This window comes from Helicoverpa zea, chromosome 7, assembly GCF_022581195.2.
Source record: "Helicoverpa zea isolate HzStark_Cry1AcR chromosome 7, ilHelZeax1.1, whole genome shotgun sequence".
NCBI classification, from domain to species: Eukaryota; Metazoa; Arthropoda; class Insecta; order Lepidoptera; family Noctuidae; genus Helicoverpa; species Helicoverpa zea.
Genome location: NC_061458.1, coordinates 9,520,406 through 9,537,982, shown reverse-complemented (window position 1 = coordinate 9,537,982; position 17,577 = coordinate 9,520,406). Strand labels below are relative to the sequence as shown.

General features: G+C 36.0%; 2 protein-coding genes across 2 annotated transcripts; both read right to left on the bottom strand.

Moving 5' to 3' along the window:
• Positions 1-1,101: 1,101 nt before the first annotated feature.
• Positions 1,102-10,246, bottom strand: LOC124631770 (odorant receptor 13a-like). Its single transcript, XM_047166363.1, has 9 exons — positions 10,132-10,246; positions 9,493-9,680; positions 8,083-8,246; positions 7,127-7,380; positions 3,424-3,520; positions 3,082-3,181; positions 2,522-2,629; positions 1,652-1,816; positions 1,102-1,158 (listed from the first exon to the last, which is right to left on the bottom strand). Exons 1-9 carry the CDS (start codon positions 10,244-10,246, stop codon positions 1,102-1,104), a joined length of 1,248 nt encoding a protein of 415 aa, XP_047022319.1.
• A 1,606-nt stretch (positions 10,247-11,852) lies between these two features.
• LOC124631769 (odorant receptor 22b-like) lies at positions 11,853-17,476 on the bottom strand. Its single transcript, XM_047166362.1, has 9 exons — positions 17,359-17,476; positions 16,714-16,901; positions 15,964-16,127; positions 15,302-15,555; positions 14,789-14,885; positions 13,541-13,640; positions 13,227-13,334; positions 12,831-12,995; positions 11,853-11,909 (listed from the first exon to the last, which is right to left on the bottom strand). Exons 1-9 carry the CDS (start codon positions 17,474-17,476, stop codon positions 11,853-11,855), a joined length of 1,251 nt encoding a protein of 416 aa, XP_047022318.1.
• Positions 17,477-17,577: the final 101 nt, after the last annotated feature.

Below are 17,577 nucleotides of genomic sequence, written 5' to 3'. Positions count from 1 at the left end.
TTACAATCCTGTACTACGTCGTTAAGTTAAAGATTTCATGCATTATAATGTGTCGTACTTCGCTACATAGCTCAAAGAACCTCATACGTTACCTGCAACTACGACTACATACAATTCTATATGCATTTCAAATACATCCCAGCTTCCAAAGCCACCTGGCTGAGAGGTACTGTTATCCCAAAGTTTAATTACACGGCTGCAATCAAGAGACTGCTTTAAGCTTAGTCATTCATATTAAGACAGGAGTTTCGTAGGAATTAAATTAATTATTATGCACTACATTAAGCGTTGCGAAGACAAAGGAAAAACTTTTAGTCGGCCGATAGTTTTTTGGAACTCATAAATCAGTATGTAGATGAATGGTGGTACCTGCGCACATAAAAAAGATCAGGTATTTAGATACGGTACCAAACCGAAAGAAAACTTAGATTGAATATTAGTTTTCTTTGAACTCATTTTTTTTCCAACCATTGGGCCAACTATTGATTGCCGATTGTTTAGCCTGTAGTGTGCTCTTAACAAATTAAAGTAGGTATGCCAAATTCAACCCTTCGCGCATCAACAGCAATTTGTCACGTTTCTACGATAATATGTTTTCATGTAGTTTTGTCCTAAAGAAACCTGTCATAGTTCCCGCCAGTGCTGTCGTACTAGCGTCTACGTAATCGTCACATTGTTATGCTAACCGAGTGCCAGTCGGTAACAACAAAGAATTATACTACACCATCAGAATAGTTATTGCCAATATATTTTTTTAGCGTCCTTTGGTACATTTGTAGTTTTGTCTATAAAAAAGATTAGCATTACGGCAGATTTACAAAGGCGTATAGTTTTGATGATGAGCAAATAGAAGGAATAAATTAGAATTGTAGGATGGTACACTACCTATAGCTCTTTTCAGTGGTTTACTAATAATCCACTTCGTATTCCTGAAAAATATACTTTTTTAAACTTTAGGAATAAAAAGGCCTCGTAAATTTCTCTTCTTTATTTTATGACTGTTTTAAATACTAAATCATAATGTGTGTTTACGAATCTAGAGTGTTCTACATACATGTGTATTTTAAATTGTGGTTTAAACTATATATTTCTTCTAGTTATCTACTCGTGTTTTGTCGTAAGAAGAATATTCAAAGCACTGTATGAAGCCTTCACCAGCTGAAAATAAAACACTAATAAAATCACAAACAATATCTTCAATAAAGTTTTTTCATGAAATTGGTTACGAGGAAATCTTTTTCATGAAGCTAGCTTTTTAATAATGTCGATAAAGTTATCTAATAGAAACATAAATCAGAGGCAGATTTATTTCTTGCTATAAAGTTAAATAACCCGTAACGGACGGGCGGGGCAAGGTTCTTATTATATTATGTTATTCGTGTCGTAAGAAATATGTCTTTAAGATGGCAGTATTATTGTCTTTTCAACAGTCCACTTTTCTTCTACTTTTTGCCTACACTGTCTAAAAGTTATAAGGGTTGTTTCGAAGAGTCAATATAAAGGCAGCTGTGAATCGTTTTGTAACTCTAAAACTGATACATCTGTCAAGCGTGTAAGTTGAAAAATTTGACATGTTTTAAAGAAAGTAAGACACAGATGAAACTATCATACTAAATACCAATTAATGTATGTCTTTATCTATCTTACTTACACTAGTATACGAGGTTAAGGAAAGCGTGTACATGCCCCCAGCGAGGAACACAAGGGGTTTGTTGGAGCGCGCGATCACCAATATGATAGTTGCGCGGGCGCCGGGCACATGCGACACACCGCTCTCCCAGCCTGAGAAGTACGCCGATTGGCCTATACGCTGACTCTGTAAGAAATACCTACAAATTATACTAACTACTCAAATATATTTTTTTATTCTAGATATATTACCTATGTTTGAAACTGACTGATAAAAAAAAACTTAAATGACGTCAGCGTGCACTAAGAAGGGATTTTAACCGCGAATCGCGAGAGTCATCCTCGTGTTTGAATGCGCTAAGAAAATATGCGTCTTATCACATTTTCTGTGTTAACGAACACTAAAAGTAGTTAAATATTAACAAGGGCTCTAGATTTATGCGAGAAAAGATAAGATGGTAAAGAACTGCACAACTTAATGTATTCTCATTGGAAAATGCACACCACATTGTACTGTAAAGATTATGCAAGTGATATATTTTGGAACCGTCCATCCATCACAAATTCTCCCCGTATTATGGGAAGACCCATAAGCCGTCGGATGTACATTGAAATTCGAATTCCGAAAGTGATAAATTGTGACCCATTAGCGCAACTTGTAACATCAGCTTAAGGCAACAACATACATCCCTGTAATTTCTCTTCCGCAATATGGTAAGTTTTTGGTGAAAGTTTGGAGCACCGCCCATTATAGGACCGAAACCCCATAATGCATTGTTTGGCACAAGTGGAAGCTGATTTATCTATCCTTTAATATTTAATTACGACATGTGGATAGGTGCTATGTGGATAGTGGAGCTATGTGGATACTGGTGCTAGGTGGATAGGTTACCTGAATAGTTATTTCTTCGCACCATCGACAAATGATGTACAATGTGAACATGTTGTATCCCAAATAAAAAAGGCTCATAACGAATTTGCCCAAGTTTTCTGCAATCGTCTGTAAGAAAAACATGTTCAACAATTTACAGCATCTGTTTTTATATAAATAAAATTCAACCAGAATAGACTTGAAACCAGTTAGAGTTAAATGGGCAGTAAAAATACATAGTTTCGATTCGAATACATTTTATTTATTGCACAATCTACTCGAAATTCCAGCTTGAGTTACAGTGGACTCGTTTCCCAGTATGTAATTATAATGAAAAAAATTCAAAATAATTAATCATTACGAAACCTCAACTCTTCATTACCTCGAATAAAGACTTATCGATGCCAATTTCACCCGCCAATATTAACGTACTTTACTTCATAAAGTTCACGGGATAAATCCTTTTCGATAATCGCCTTTCACTTGGGCTCTACTCTATTAATACCCGGCTTTAAGCCGTATGAATTTAAGCATGTTTCATCGTAGGTTTGGGTTCAATTTAACATGAAGGTTTAACTTACAGCGGTTGCTTGATAACCGACGAAACATATGAGTAAGCCGCTGCAAGCGAGCTGTCCCAGCATTGGAGCGCTTAGTATTGTCTTCAGATCTGTAGTTTGGCTAAAAAGGGTTATTATTTTTTGAAAACTAACTGAATTTGATTTCAAAGACAAATTCATAATCTATCTTGCCTTCCTCCGTAGTCATAGTAAATAGGCACTGGTGCAAATTAAACAACGGAAATCCAAAGGGTTATCATTGAAATACACAAGTCCCTATAGTAGATTTAAAGTCTGTACTTTGAGTCTAGATAGTTCGATCAAACCTATTTACCTTTCATCGATAGGATTTAGGAAACTCACTCTAAAATCTCCCGATGTTGTTTAACCAAATCGCCCAATCTCTTCCTGTATTTCTCAACAAATGCGTTGTGCTTCACCAACTCATGCTTGTTTATATCTGGGAAACAAATAACACCTACATTAATCATAGTAGCTAAATAGTGATGTGTAGACATAAACACGAAACTTCCTAATACTCAACAAATTAGGGGGATATTCACTTCCTAGAAATTTGTTTGTAAACTGTTGCATAACTCTAACGTAGTCGCGTCATTCAGTCCCAAAGGACATTGGGCAGATTGGTATACCTCACCAATAGCGATGTCATACATATCATTGGATAGGCCTTTTTATGTAGAACAACATTTACTATGACAGCTTTTCTGAAATGTTTGTCCGTTCTGAGATTTAGATCAAAAACTGTGCAAAAGTTAAACTAATGTTAACTTAATAATCTATTGATATCTCAAGTTTTTAGAGGAAAATCTAAGTTCCACTAAGTGTAAGTCTCCTGAGTCCTACCTGCTGTGCCCGTTGGGGTCCATAATTGTAACTATTATTTAGCATTTCAACCTTATACTGTTCCAACTGGATATCGGGCATAATGATAAACCCCACCAATAACAAAATCATACATATCGATGGATAGGTCTTTTTAACTAGAACAACATTTACTATGACAGCTTTGTTCTATTGTTTGTCCGTTCTGAGATATGGCTAAAAAACAATGCTGATCAACACTGTAATCTAACTTTTCTTTTTTTAATTTTTTTATAATCATTATGTAAGTCGTGGTGGCCTAGTGGGTAAAGGGCCAACCTCTCAAGTATGAGGCCCGCGAGTTCGATTCCAGGTCAGGCAAGTACCAATGCAACTTTTCTAAGTTTGTATGTACTTTCTAAGTATATCTTAGATACTGATGACTGTGTTTCGGATGGCATGCTAAACTATAGGTAATGGCTGTCTTAGAACATCCTTGGCTGTCATTGCGGGTAGTCATAATTCAGTATGTCTGACACCAGTCTAACCAAGAGGTATTGAATTGCCCGGGTAGCTGGGTTGAGGAGGTCAGATAGGCAGTCACGGCTTGTAAAACACTCAGCTGCATTCGGTTAAACTAAAAGCCGGTCGAATCAATATTTTTATGTGCTTTAGAATGAGAAAGATTTAATGATCATGAGAAAGAGAAACTTGTCTGAGTAGGGGAGAGTGGGGGAATTGCGGACGCGGGGTAAAAACGGACTAGCATGTATCTACTCACTCCTTCCCCCCGCGGCAGCCCGGTGCTGTCATCTGTTTCTTTAAGCCATTTTAGTGCCACGCAAAAACTTACGACAGCCGGCTGCGCACAGTTTGAACGGTAGGTAATTTTTTTTAAAAAAGTGCATAATGATCTAATTTTCAGTGTTTTTCAATTCAAGGGACAAGTCTGTATACTAAGTGATGGTAAAAAGTGATATTTTCTATGGATAGCTTTGTCAATGGGGTTTGCAGCGCCAATGTTTGTTTTTATGGAACGTTTTCATAACTTACAAATTTCTCTCTTTGATTTAAAAATACCCAGTGGGGATAATTGCGGACAAGCCTTGCGGGGTAAATACGTACGTCTGCAATTACCCCTAATTCGATAAACTATTATGAAATCAATCAATAACTACTCATTTTTGAATGCCTCGGAAATATATACAAGAAAAAAGAACAATCATACACCATCGAATCAATACAAAAAGCTGTGCAAGAAATAAAAGACCAGATAACTTTTCGTCAGGCGGAAGAAAAATATGGTATTACCAGAGCTACTGTGTTTGACCAAGTGAAAAAGGGCAGTGTTTCTACAATACCAAAGAGAGGTTAAAATCCATTTTAAACGGAATACAAGAAAACGAACTGAAAATTTTGATTAAAATGTTGATGTTGAAATGTTGATTACGTTTGCATTTATTGTCAAGAAAAGTACAGTGATCCACCCGCCGAAGGTTGGATTATGTGTTCAAAGTGTGACAAGTGGGCTCATGAGAACTGCACTGTAGGAAGTTCTTCTAAAGGCTTTACTTGTGATTTTTGTAGCGATGTGGACCTAGTCCGTGAATACCCCATGCTGTCCATAATTAACCCAGGGTCAGTCCGAATTTACCCCGAGCGCTACGGGTAATTACGGACAGACAAGGTTTTGTTTTTGCTAAAAATATTATATTTATTGACTGATCTCGTATAATAAGTATAATTGTTTTTGTAGATGAATAACTAAAGATTAATATTTAATCAAGACAGACTGATTATTACTGATAGTACGAATGTTGTGCGTTATTTCCCTTCAGCGTCCGCAATTCCCCCATCCTCCCCTAACAGCCACATGTGTCTATAGATCATAAGGATCATAAGCAAACGCTTGGTGCGGTCGGTCCATGGTCGTGCATGGGTAACAACAGAAGACAAAGAGACTGGCAACCAATCTTACCAAGAGTTATCGAGTTGCCCAGATTATTGGGGTAAGGAGATCAGATAGGCAACTACATCCAGTTAGCTTGGAAGCCGACTGCAAGATAGCTGGGAAAAAGCTAATAAGATCATATTGAATTATTTAAATGTACAAAGTAACGTATGAACGAAATGTGGATATTATTCTTATATTCGTATCGTGTATTTCACTCCGCAATGTACAGTATAAGGTGGAACTTCTAAATATAGTAACAAATGCAGACTCACAGCAGGTACCTACTTAGTACATCGAAGACATAATGAACATAGATTTTCCTTTAAACACTTAATCAGCATTAATTTTAAGTTTGTATTTTATCTATATCTCAGAACGGATAAACAATAGAACAGAGCTGTAGTAGTAAATGTTGTTCCAGTTAAAAAGACCTATCTATCGATATGCATGACTTTGTTATTGGTGGGGTTTATCATTATGCCCGATATCCAGTTGGAACAGTATAAGGTTGAAATGCTAAATAATAGTAACAATTATGGACCCTAACGGGCACAGCAGGTAGGACTCAGGAGACTTACATTTAGTGGAACTTAGATTTTCCTCTAAAAACTTGAGATATCAATAGATTATTAAGTTAACATTAGTTTAACTTTTGCACAGTTTTTGATCTATATCTCAGAACGGACAAACATTTCAGCAAAGCTGTCATAGTAAATATTGTTCTACATAAAAAGGCCTATCCAATGATATGTATGACATCGCTATTGGTGGGGTATACCACGTCCCATATATTTGTGCCCATTGTCCTTTGCACGAGTTTTACAAAATTTCCCTGTAAAAGGGAACGATATGAAACGGTTTTCACGTCACTACCCTTTAATTTGCTTTGGAAGGCAAGCTTTAACGTTGCATTGCACCGAATTTCTGTCGCTCTATGAATAGCGATGGCACTCATTAAAATGATTCGCTCCAATAGGATTTACGAGTGTACAACGCAACCACTGATGTCAAATAATATTATATTTTCACATGAATTTCGTATTTATTATTCTTTCGAACAGATTCGAAATGAAAATTGAATTGTATGCCTTTTCTGTTGTTTTCCTGCATAAAAGGTTTATTTGATTTAAATCTCTTTTTGTACATTTATTTCTGGCATTTTGTACTCTTCAAACCTTTAATACTTTATTCCTTTAATTAATTAAAAAATCTGGTTTCACAGACCTTTCATGAAGCATAATCCTTGGTTTAGCAAAGGCTTTTCATACAATAAAACATCAATTTACCTACCTGGAAATTCCGAAGCGCATTCTTCAAAGACATTCTCAAAACAGTTTGCCAGCACATTGAACTGGCACACAAGTGGTATCAGATGGGCCTGCATGATGACCTCAGACATTATCACCATGGAGGACGCATAGCTGAACATAGTGCCCACAAATAGGTAGGAGATGACGTAACGAAGGGGACTGTCGTAGGCAAAGGGGAGCTTCACGTCCACCATTAAGTTGAAATCCATGTCGTCTACTAGTGGGTGTAGTACCCTGAAATGCGTACAATTTAATCTTCTTCTACGTTAAGTAACTATAAATCAGAGAATAACTAGAAATGGTGAAGATTAGGAAGGGAAGAAAGAAGGTATTGTCCTTTTGCATAACAACATTAGCTACATAGGAAGAGCAAACACCAATAATCATTTCAGTGGAAACTTCCAAAATATTACTGGCTATTTTTTGTTTCATAAACAGCAAACAAAAGCAGTTTAATTTAAATGCTTTCAAGTTTATAAAGGATGTTTGTAAAAGTTTTCGATGAAAAGTATTCATCTCGTAAAGTTGAAATAACTTAAGTTGCCTGTAGTCCAAGTTTGTAAGTGCAACGTAAATGTATGAAACTCTCGGGTTTAGTAAACACAGCGGATTATGTAAATACCGATAGTTTCATGTTTCAGAACTTAAAATCCTTACACTTAGTTTCGTTTTTGAAATATAGGATCGGATAACGCTATTATTAATGTAGGTATTATTTTTAACGTTGAGAGCTAAATAATATTGGATCGTAATATGAATTAGAGTAGTCCGTTCCTTCAGGTTTCCTTACTTGTTAGATGATCTAGCATAATGATTATCGTAGTTATGTACAAAGACAGACCACCAAACATAAAAACAAACAAAAAAACTCTAACCTTTTTATAGGGGTATAGTTAAACAATTGACCCAAAATAATTATAAAAAAATCCATATTACCACACTGCCAGCGTAAGATAGGCCAGCAACAGCAAAACTTTTAAGTATTTCTTGTGCGTGAGAACCCAATGATTCACAATGGCCTGTCTGTTTTCAGTAGATATATCGAAACTTGGAGACTCCAAAGCCTTTGCTAATTTCTTGAAGACTTTTTTGTTGCTCACCTACACAGAAATAAAAAAAATAGGATGAAAATATTACGGAGGTGTTGAATTTTTGATATATGTAATATGAAATCTGGGCGTGTCTGTAGCATGATTTTAACTTTGAGTAATGGTATTACTAATTTTATAAACGCAAAAAAAAATCTGTCTTCCTTTGCGGAAAATCCGCACACCCAATTTTATTTAAAAAAAACTTCTCAACATGGCGAAAAGTAAAATAAACGTAATTTGATTTCACTGAGAACAAAACGATCGTATTTGCCAAAGGTACACCGGATACCTATCATAAAATGTCTTGAGTATCTGGGAAACCAATAAAATTCGCGTTCTAAAATAAAATATCTTCTTCGTAACCGCTGCCTAAAGCACTTAGGAGCTTCGATAGCTATTTAAAATTTATTGGAACTATAGCGAAATTCAATTTACAAAATTCTCTATTATGAGATATTTTTTATGAGACTAGAATACCTTTTTTATTTCGTTATTCATTATGAAGTATTACAATACTTAGTATCTGAAAATGGCCCTATTTTAAATAAAGGAGAGTGGAAAGTGTTTGTACCTGGATCTTGTTATTAACTAAGAGGATTTGAGGATGCGACCAAGCTTGTCAGGGCTCTTGTAACGTCTATAGGTAGCTTAACTCAATAATACTCTAGAACCTTATTGGTCCCAACTAGGCTGACTTTTCAAAAACCCCTGACATCAACAGTCTATGTCAATGCCTACCTTCATTTTTATGTGGTAAAAGGTAGAGTAACCACATGACTTATACCTTCATTTTGAGGTAAAGCATTTTTGTTGAGAGTGCCTAGTTATTTTTATCAAACTTAAGAGGCCTTAACTTAGCCAAACTTAGGAGTCTTTAAACTTCAAAATACTCCAATCCTATTGAGGTTGAATTGCAAAACAAATGATCGTTCTCGTATCGTTCGATTCTTACAAGTACTTTAACCATGTACCGTGCTAATATGCTAATTTGTCGCTAGTACTCGTTAAAGAGGTATTTATTGCTAAACGACAGTAAAATACTACGTGAGTTTTATGTGTACTCCTACCGGGACTGCGGGATTGTTCGAAAGAGTTACCACGGCCCTGGTACATACGGCTTAAGAAGGAACATGATGGGTTTAGTCAGTAAGGGTCTGACACTCCCTCATGCTGCTAACTCGCAGCGGGAGAGGTCATTTGATGATTTCCTGAAATAAAATTATGTGTTCTTCTGAGGAGCTTTAGCATCATTTACCATAATCATAAGTTTCCAAAGAGTGATCAAGTGTATGAAGATAACGTTAACGCTAGATATCAGCTCATCCAAGCTCATGTTGTTCCCCAGGGCATGCCATATCTCACAGATTACGACCAGGGCGCTTAGCATCCTGACACTGCTGCTGTATATCATGTACCCCATGTAGTCATCTGATGTGGATAAACCTGGAGAAAGAATAGCATTAAAGTCACCATATCCATCAGCTCAATAAGGGTCAAAACTTACCAAGGATACACAAGGCTAGTTGACTGTCATTTGTTTTGCGATCTGGTGTTGATGTTGTGAGGGCATATCCATACATGCTATTAAGAATACTACTAACCAGGTGGACGCAACGACCTTTGTTATGAGTCCTCGCTTGGACAAAGGCCTCCTTTAATACCGGCGGAACGCAGTGACCTGTCCATGGCTGGACAGAAGCCTTCCTTAACGTATGTCTCCCGAGCTTCAAATTAATTATGTAGTGTAATATCTTTTTTTATAGTATCATTATCCAGGACAGAGACACTTTATTTGCAGGTATGTCATATAAACATGTTCAACCATCCAAATCCACAAAATACATATAGGTACCTATCCAATTCAATTAAACTTATCCTAATTTACATTACTAACCAGTTACAAAGGCGAGTCGGTAAACGGATTCAAAGAACGCCCTTTCCAGAGGGCCGGCGGAGTCTACCGCCCTGCTCTGGGTTAATTTCCTCCATACAGAGTGTAGGAACCACATTGTGTGCTTCCCTGATTATCCGATGTGAGCAAATGATCCCTCAGCCAATATGTGGATCTTCCCAATTCAATTAACCATTTAAATATTTGTAGAACAGTAATTATGTGCACGTCAACTTTGTGTTCGTTTCCATTATGTCGTAATAACATTTTGTTGGGATCTATAATTGTTTAAAATAACTACTTTTCTTTCATATTAAATTGTTTGTAAGTTTTAGATGAAAAGCATTAATCTCGTAAAGCTTAATAACTAAAGTTGCCTTTAGTCTAAGTTCTTAAGTATTTAATTCTGTTAATGTACTGTCATTGTGGCGTAGTGGTGGCCTAGTGGGTAAAGAACCAACCTCTCGAGTATGAGGGTGTGGGTTCGATTCCAGTTCAGGCAAGTACCAATGCAACTTATCTAAGTTTGTATGTATTTTCTAAGTATATCTTGGACACCAATGGCTGTTAAAAAGGTGAAGGAAAACATCTTAAGGAAACTATTTAGTCTGAAATCACCAACCCGCAATGAACATGCGTGGTGATTAATGCTCAATCCTTCTCCGTGTGAGAGGAGGCCTGTGCCCAGCAGTGGGACGATACAAAGGCTGTAACAATGTACTGTCATTATTTTGAAAATAAACAGGGGATAAAATAATATATACGGTTGAATTAAGTTAGTTACATAGTTGTGAGCGGTTTATGATCTGGCACGCTCCAAACGTTTGATACATATTTGAAGTCGGTAAACATGATGTGAATGAGCGCTCATTATGCTATTATGATTATGAACATATGATTAGGATATTAAACTACGTTTTAATAAATATTTTTACGAATGCAAGTACATATACTCTAAAAATCATTTTTCGACCATTCCTTCAGTTCTTTTTCAGAATATCCGATTGTTTTTTTCGTAATATTATGTGCGTAGTTTTGGAACAAAATAGTATAATGGAGATAGTATACTGAATGCAGTAGACAGTGGGCGGTTACTTTGCGGAAAGTATTTAATTATTCTTTTGTTCTACTATTTCTAATTACAAGACATCTTTGACATCTTTGAAATGTCTCGTGGTTCAGACATGTCAGACGTTTCTACGATGTTCTGTTAATTACAGGTCTTACTTTTTGTTGAAAATGTTGCATTTTTAATTGATGTTTGGAAATGTTACTAATTAAAAATGATAAATATGTACCTATATGTAAATTGCAGAAGGCATAATTGTTAAGTTCAATCATTTAAAGAAAATAAACAATACAGATAATAAAACCACATTTCTATTGCTGAACATTTATTTGAAGTATTTAACATTCAAGCTCTATTCTGTGCACAGGAAATAATAACTTATTAGTGTTTTGCCGGATGTGCTACTAAATCAACTAATGTAAGTAAGTGTGAAATATTGCTTTTCAGCCCACAGTTATGAATTCCACCACATCTTAGGAAACAGAATCCTGACTTAAGTACGTACAGCTAGTTTATTTGCACAAGACATAAGTCGACAACAGTCCCTTTTACTCATTCCAGATAAATTCTAACAAGAATGTATAATAAGAAATTCCATAAAATGCATGACCAAATCTACGTAATGCGTTTTTAGTGCAAATGCATGTGTTCTGTTCTATTCGTGTCGAAATTGAAGCAATACGGTCAATGCACTGTAAGACGTTTTCACCAACTGAAATAATAAAAAATCGTACAGTTTAGCAGTTGAGTAAATAATATTTAAACAGGTTATATTTTCCGTAATTAACGAGAAAATTTGGCAACCATACGTATAATAGCTTCAAAACATAATATTTTAGAAGTAAAACTCTCGTCGTGAGAACAAAGATAAGTATACCGTGGTATCCTGAAACATATTATTTTCTATAGGTAATTTTTTAAAGATCATTGAAAATCACATCAATATTATTGAAGAGACGACATCATTGCATGTTAAAATCTATCTAGCCTAGCTTCAAAACATTTCAAAACGGACATAACAACAATACTACTAATTTATGAGTACGTAAAGCAAACACAACATCCCGTTGTTTGGCAAACGTATTTAATTTAGATATTCGAGCTAGGAACCGCAAACAGTTTGCCTCATGCCAGCCTAGTACTGACCACAATTAGTTGAGTTTAGTAAGCCACGCGTAGCTTAACGTGCCTTCTGAAGTGCAAAGGGTTCAAATGAATTGGCATCTATCCACTGACCAACCGCGGAAAGCCCAGCTTAGATTTGCGAACTAATGGGAATTAAAGATGTACTGAAAAAAGGGAAACCATCATCCTCCAAACCTTTTTCCCAACGAAGTTGGGGTCGGCTTCCAGTCTAATTGGATGTAGCTGAGTACCAGTGCTTTACAAGGAGTGACTATCCTATCTGACCTCCTCAACCCAGTTACCCGGGCAACCCAATACCCCTTGGTTAGATTGGTGTCAGACTTATTGGCTTCTGACTACCTGTAACGACTGCCAAGGATGTTAAAGGATATAAAATTACGTTGGAAGAAAAGCTTCGTCAAAGTTTTTATTCTTATTTTCAGTAAATTATAACATGGTTGAGCAGAGTAAACTGACAAAGTTTAATACAGCTCGGGTTTCAACTTACACTAGTGTAAGAGGTGAGTGAGAGGTTGTACATCCCTCCCGCGGTGAGGACCAGAGGTTTGTTGGCCCTCGCTATCACGTACATGATGGTGGACCGTACTCCAGGCAGTTTGGCTAGGCCACATTCCCATCCTGAACAATATATGGCTTCGCCTATTTTTTCACTCTGAAAAGAATTATGATCCCTTCGAATCTAAAATTGGTAAGCAATAACTTTCTAGAAATAATTTGTGCGGTAAAAACCATGATTAGCTTTATTCAATATAAGTCAATTAGCCTATTATTTTGTGAAAATCAATCACTATATTTCAGTCATTTTTATGTTTGTAAAAATGTACTTAATCAATACACCCCAAAAATATACCCTACGGTATGTAATGAACAACTTAGTAGTTACCTGATTTGTTATCTCCTCACCCCAGCGGCATATTATGTAGAAACCAAAAAGATTGTAGCCCAAAAAGAAGGCGCTCATTAGACCTTGAAAAGGGCTTTCTGCTATGGTCTGCAAAAAAATCAAGTTATATATAAGTTGTTAGTACTTGTCCGTTCAATAAAAATAATATCCCGATTACAAAGTTTTCAAAAACAGATCATGGTAACTATGTAGATCGATGCTTCTAAAGGGTTATTTTGCCGTCTCTATTTTGACAGTCATTTTCATAATACGCAAGTTTGACCTAGATTTGAAAGAATATAAGGAGTACTTACCGTAGTGGCCTGATAACCGATGAAACAAATGAGTATGCCGCTCGCAACCAGCTGTCCCAACATCGGGCTACTTAGCGTGTCGCGCAAATTCATTGTGTTGCTACAAAGTTCAATGATACTCACTTCAATATCTTTAAAGGAGTAACCAAAATTATTTTTTGACTTCAAATTCATTATTATCTGCCTAGTCTTTCTCCAACTACGTTGGACTTGACTGACCAATGTCCAAAATAACTCATTTAATAAAAATGATACAACATTCGCTAATAAATACTGTAGGTAGCTTAATAATTTATCAATTCGCTGTTAAGCTTTAATAACGGAATCTCGAAGCAAAGTTTCATGAAATAACTATCTAGACTAAACCAATATATTAAGCCCCGCGGCTATTCATACGAACATGATTAAACCATTATATTTTATGCCTCAGTTCCATGTAGTAGAAATAGTGTTCCTAATAGATGAAGACAAAAAAGTGCCTAGCAATAGAACAATGTCAGGATTAGTCCAGAAATTATTATTTCCCTTTTTCTTGTGGTCACGTAGAGACATGAAATAAATGTATAAGAAACGTGATATGCTTATCCTAGCCGAAGTAGGGCACCGATGTCCCAGGGATTGAGGCAGCCTCGTTACGTACCCGTCTCGGATTTCCAATCGACATGGCATAATAACGCAATTTACGCAAACCGAAATTGAAAAATACGTGACAGGCGGTTTCTTATTAGAGATAAGCTTGGTTAGGACGATGAAAATCGAATGCATATTAAAATTAAAATGATTTTTTGAACAGTTGTCGTGGTAAGATATATTTATAAGGGACCTCTAGAGAAAATAAGGTCCCTAGTTACAAAATACATATCTACCTGAACGAGAGACCTAACCTGCATCTATTTTCAAAAATTGCAATACACCGGGCGCTTGAAACTGTTCGTTCTCTTTTGTAACCGTTGCACATATCGTCAGTTTCGAGCTTCACAAAGGATAGGTACATAACCAAGTGAGTTTCAACATACCTCGTAGTTTTACCGACGCGTTTATCGAGAAATGTTTGGATATACTATCACTGATAGACTTACGTACGTACTTACGTACTTAATTTATTTGGGTCAAAAATAAAATCTTTGGGAATAAAATACGTCATTGTAGGCAAGATCTAAAATGTATATGCAACCTCATTACATTTCATTCGTATTCGTTGAAAAACCTGTAAACCTGAATATTCAACACTAATTATCAAGAAATTACCTCAAAATAAGTTTATGTTGTTCCACGAGGTCGCCCAGTCGCTTTGTGTATTTGTCTGCAAAACGTTTTTCGTAAACTAAGTTGTTTTCCGCTACATCTGTGAAAGTCCTTCAAAGTTTTAGTTTTACAACAACTTCAGTAAGAGATTTAAAGAGCAGATTTTGTAAGCTTTTTGTCTTGTTTACCATACCTTACACTACTATATTCGTTATTTTACGTCAAATACATAAGTGATTTTTCTTTTCTTCTTTCTTTATTGCTATATTTAAGATGTAAATCTAGTTTACATGTGTATCCTAATAGGTAGGAACACCACTCACAAAGTGCTAAATCACTTAACATTCCAATTTTCTTTTTTTGTGGCCTATACTGTACCACTGCTAAGACAAGGGTAAAGGACTCCGCTAGAGATAGCTTTCACTCTTTCCCCATCCATCGCTGATCGTCATCACACACACACAAACAAGTTATCACTTTACACACACAAAAAGACCCACACAGCAAAGCACCTACCTTCAAACCCAATCCGACAATCTCGCAGCAAATTTTGGAAGCAATCCACCAGCACGGTAAACTGACACAGCAGATGCAATAGATGTGTTTGCATTTTCAAGTCCGTGATCATCACAAAGTGGGAGATATAGAAAAAGGCTATCATCACCACTATGTAGGCTAAAGGGTAACGGAATGGGGTTTTGTAGTTTAGAGGCAGCCGGATCCCCACTATGAGGTTGTAGTCCACATCGTCGACTAGAGGGAAGATGAACCTAGGAGGTAATGAAAGAAAATTGTATTAAGACCTTTTTGTTGTTTTATTCATCAGCACAAAAAAGGGTGGTATCTACTTCAAATCAAATCAAATCACTATTACGTACTTATTGTAAGAAAATAAAATCTTCAAAACAAAAACATTCAAACATTTTCAAATGTAAAATTAAAGCATGTTCAGACCAAACTGACTGTCCGCCGCCGAATGTGAGCGAAAGTTACGCAGCTGATTGTATTTCCATACATACCTATTCACTTTTTCCTTCACATTTAACCGACCAATTGTTATGCGTAATATGCATAGATGCTAACAATCGGCGGCTGATAGTCAGTTTGGTTCGAACGCAGTCTAAATAGGTACCTACCTCTAGATAAAGTCTATTCATTAATTATCTAATTGTCATTACCAGAAGGCAAGAGTGCAGTTTCCTAATGCAAGCAAAAGCTTTAAGTATCTCTCGTTAGTGCGCCACCAATAGTCCACCAGTTTCTTTCTTTCTTCCGTAGTTATATCGAAATAAGGGGATTCCATAGACGTCGCTAATTTCTTGTAAAAGTCCTTATGTGACATCTAAAATGTATATAAGCTCTGTTATTATAAAAGAATACATATTAATAGAGCCAGATAAAAGCATTTTTATTCGAAGCTGAAAGTATTCCCCGATCTTCTGTGAATCCTTCAGTCGGCAATTAATTACCTACATTCCTTAGAGAATACTTTTAACAAAGCAAATACACTTTAATAAGAGATATTCCACATTCGTGAACACAAAAGTATTATATTTATACGAGTACTTAGTGATTCGCTAAATCTTTGTAACGTACCTACTTACTCATAGCTAAATCTAATTTAGTCATAACTGGTAATTAGTCATGGCAAGCACTTTAGTTTTTGGCATTGTTACCGAATTCCTCTTTCTAACTAAAACATTATTTGTGTATGTAAGTACATTCTATTTAAATAAGGTACTCAATTGTTTTCGTTATTCAAACTTCCTTTAAACGCAAAACAGTTTATTATTTCAGCGCAAATAGCAAAAATATTACGCATTTAGAACATTACAAAGTTTCCATGTTCCTTGTTCAATGACGTACTTAGACATAAAGTACTAAAATTCAAGATAATATCTAAAAGAGTACAAAAGCGTTTTAATTACCATGTTCATAAATCTGTACATGGCAATATATTGTATGACTGTGACGTTGATAGAGGCAGCTACCTCATCCAATCCCGAAGTTTCGGTGAACCCGTACCATACTTCTCCACATACTAGAAATACTATGGCCAACTTGACGGTATTACTGTACATCAAGTAGAACATATCATGGTCTGACGACGACATACCTGGACAGAAGTTTGAAATTAAATTGGCTCGGCAAACAGCCCGTCCATTCCAAGTCTGTGGGAACTTCGAACTAAGTGCAAGTTAGTCTTTGGTCGTACACTAGTTTGTAGGAAGAACATTAAAATGAATTGGATGGTCTGGAGTGTGAAATTGTTGATTAATGCGCACAAATGTCGGTTATAACTAGCGTATGTGTAATTTATTGGACTTGGTTTGTTCAATTGAAAGTGTTACTATATAGTGTTTATAATTAACAGTGTTAAAAGTGGTGTTTTGTACTTTACATTGTCTATTATTTTCTTTCTGAAATCACCGATTACCACTATATTGTCTGTAATTTACACGTTACAACATTTTACTTCATAACTCTATCATATCATAATGAAGACCAATTCCATCTCCACAAACAAAACCCATATAAAATCTCCTACGACAAATCCTCAATAACAATTTTACCTGCCACATAAGTAATCCTATAGATAGATTCAAAGAAAACTGTCTCCAATCTCCCACTTGATAGGTCGAGGGCTTTTGTGTGAGTCAATTTTTTCCAGAAATTTCTGACGAAGCCCATTGTTCAACCTTCCCTTTGATAACGGTCTAGTGTCTCTGCCCTTACTGATGGATATAAGTACTGTCCTCTGATTGAATGGAAAATTAACTGTCGGTCCGTTT

Bases quoted from the DNA above. Each gene is read 5' to 3' on its own strand.
- LOC124631770 (XM_047166363.1), bottom strand. From the start codon at position 10,246: ATGTGGTTCCTACACTCTGTATGGAGGAAATTAACCCAGAGCAGGGCG. The intron at 3,182-3,423 runs GTGAGTTTCCTA...AACCCTTTTTAG, and splicing joins CAACATCGGGAGATTTTAGA to CCAAACTACAGATCTGAAGA. The intron at 2,630-3,081 runs GTAAGTTAAACC...TTTTTCTTACAG, and splicing joins TCGGTTATCAAGCAACCGCT to ACGATTGCAGAAAACTTGGG.
- LOC124631769 (XM_047166362.1), bottom strand. From the start codon at position 17,476: ATGGGCTTCGTCAGAAATTTCTGGAAAAAATTGACTCACACAAAAGCC. The intron at 16,902-17,358 runs GTAAAATTGTTA...ACTTCTGTCCAG, and splicing joins TAGGATTACTTATGTGGCAG to GTATGTCGTCGTCAGACCAT. The intron at 14,886-15,301 runs GTAGGTGCTTTG...GGACTTTCACAG, and splicing joins TTGTCGGATTGGGTTTGAAG to ATGTAGCGGAAAACAACTTA.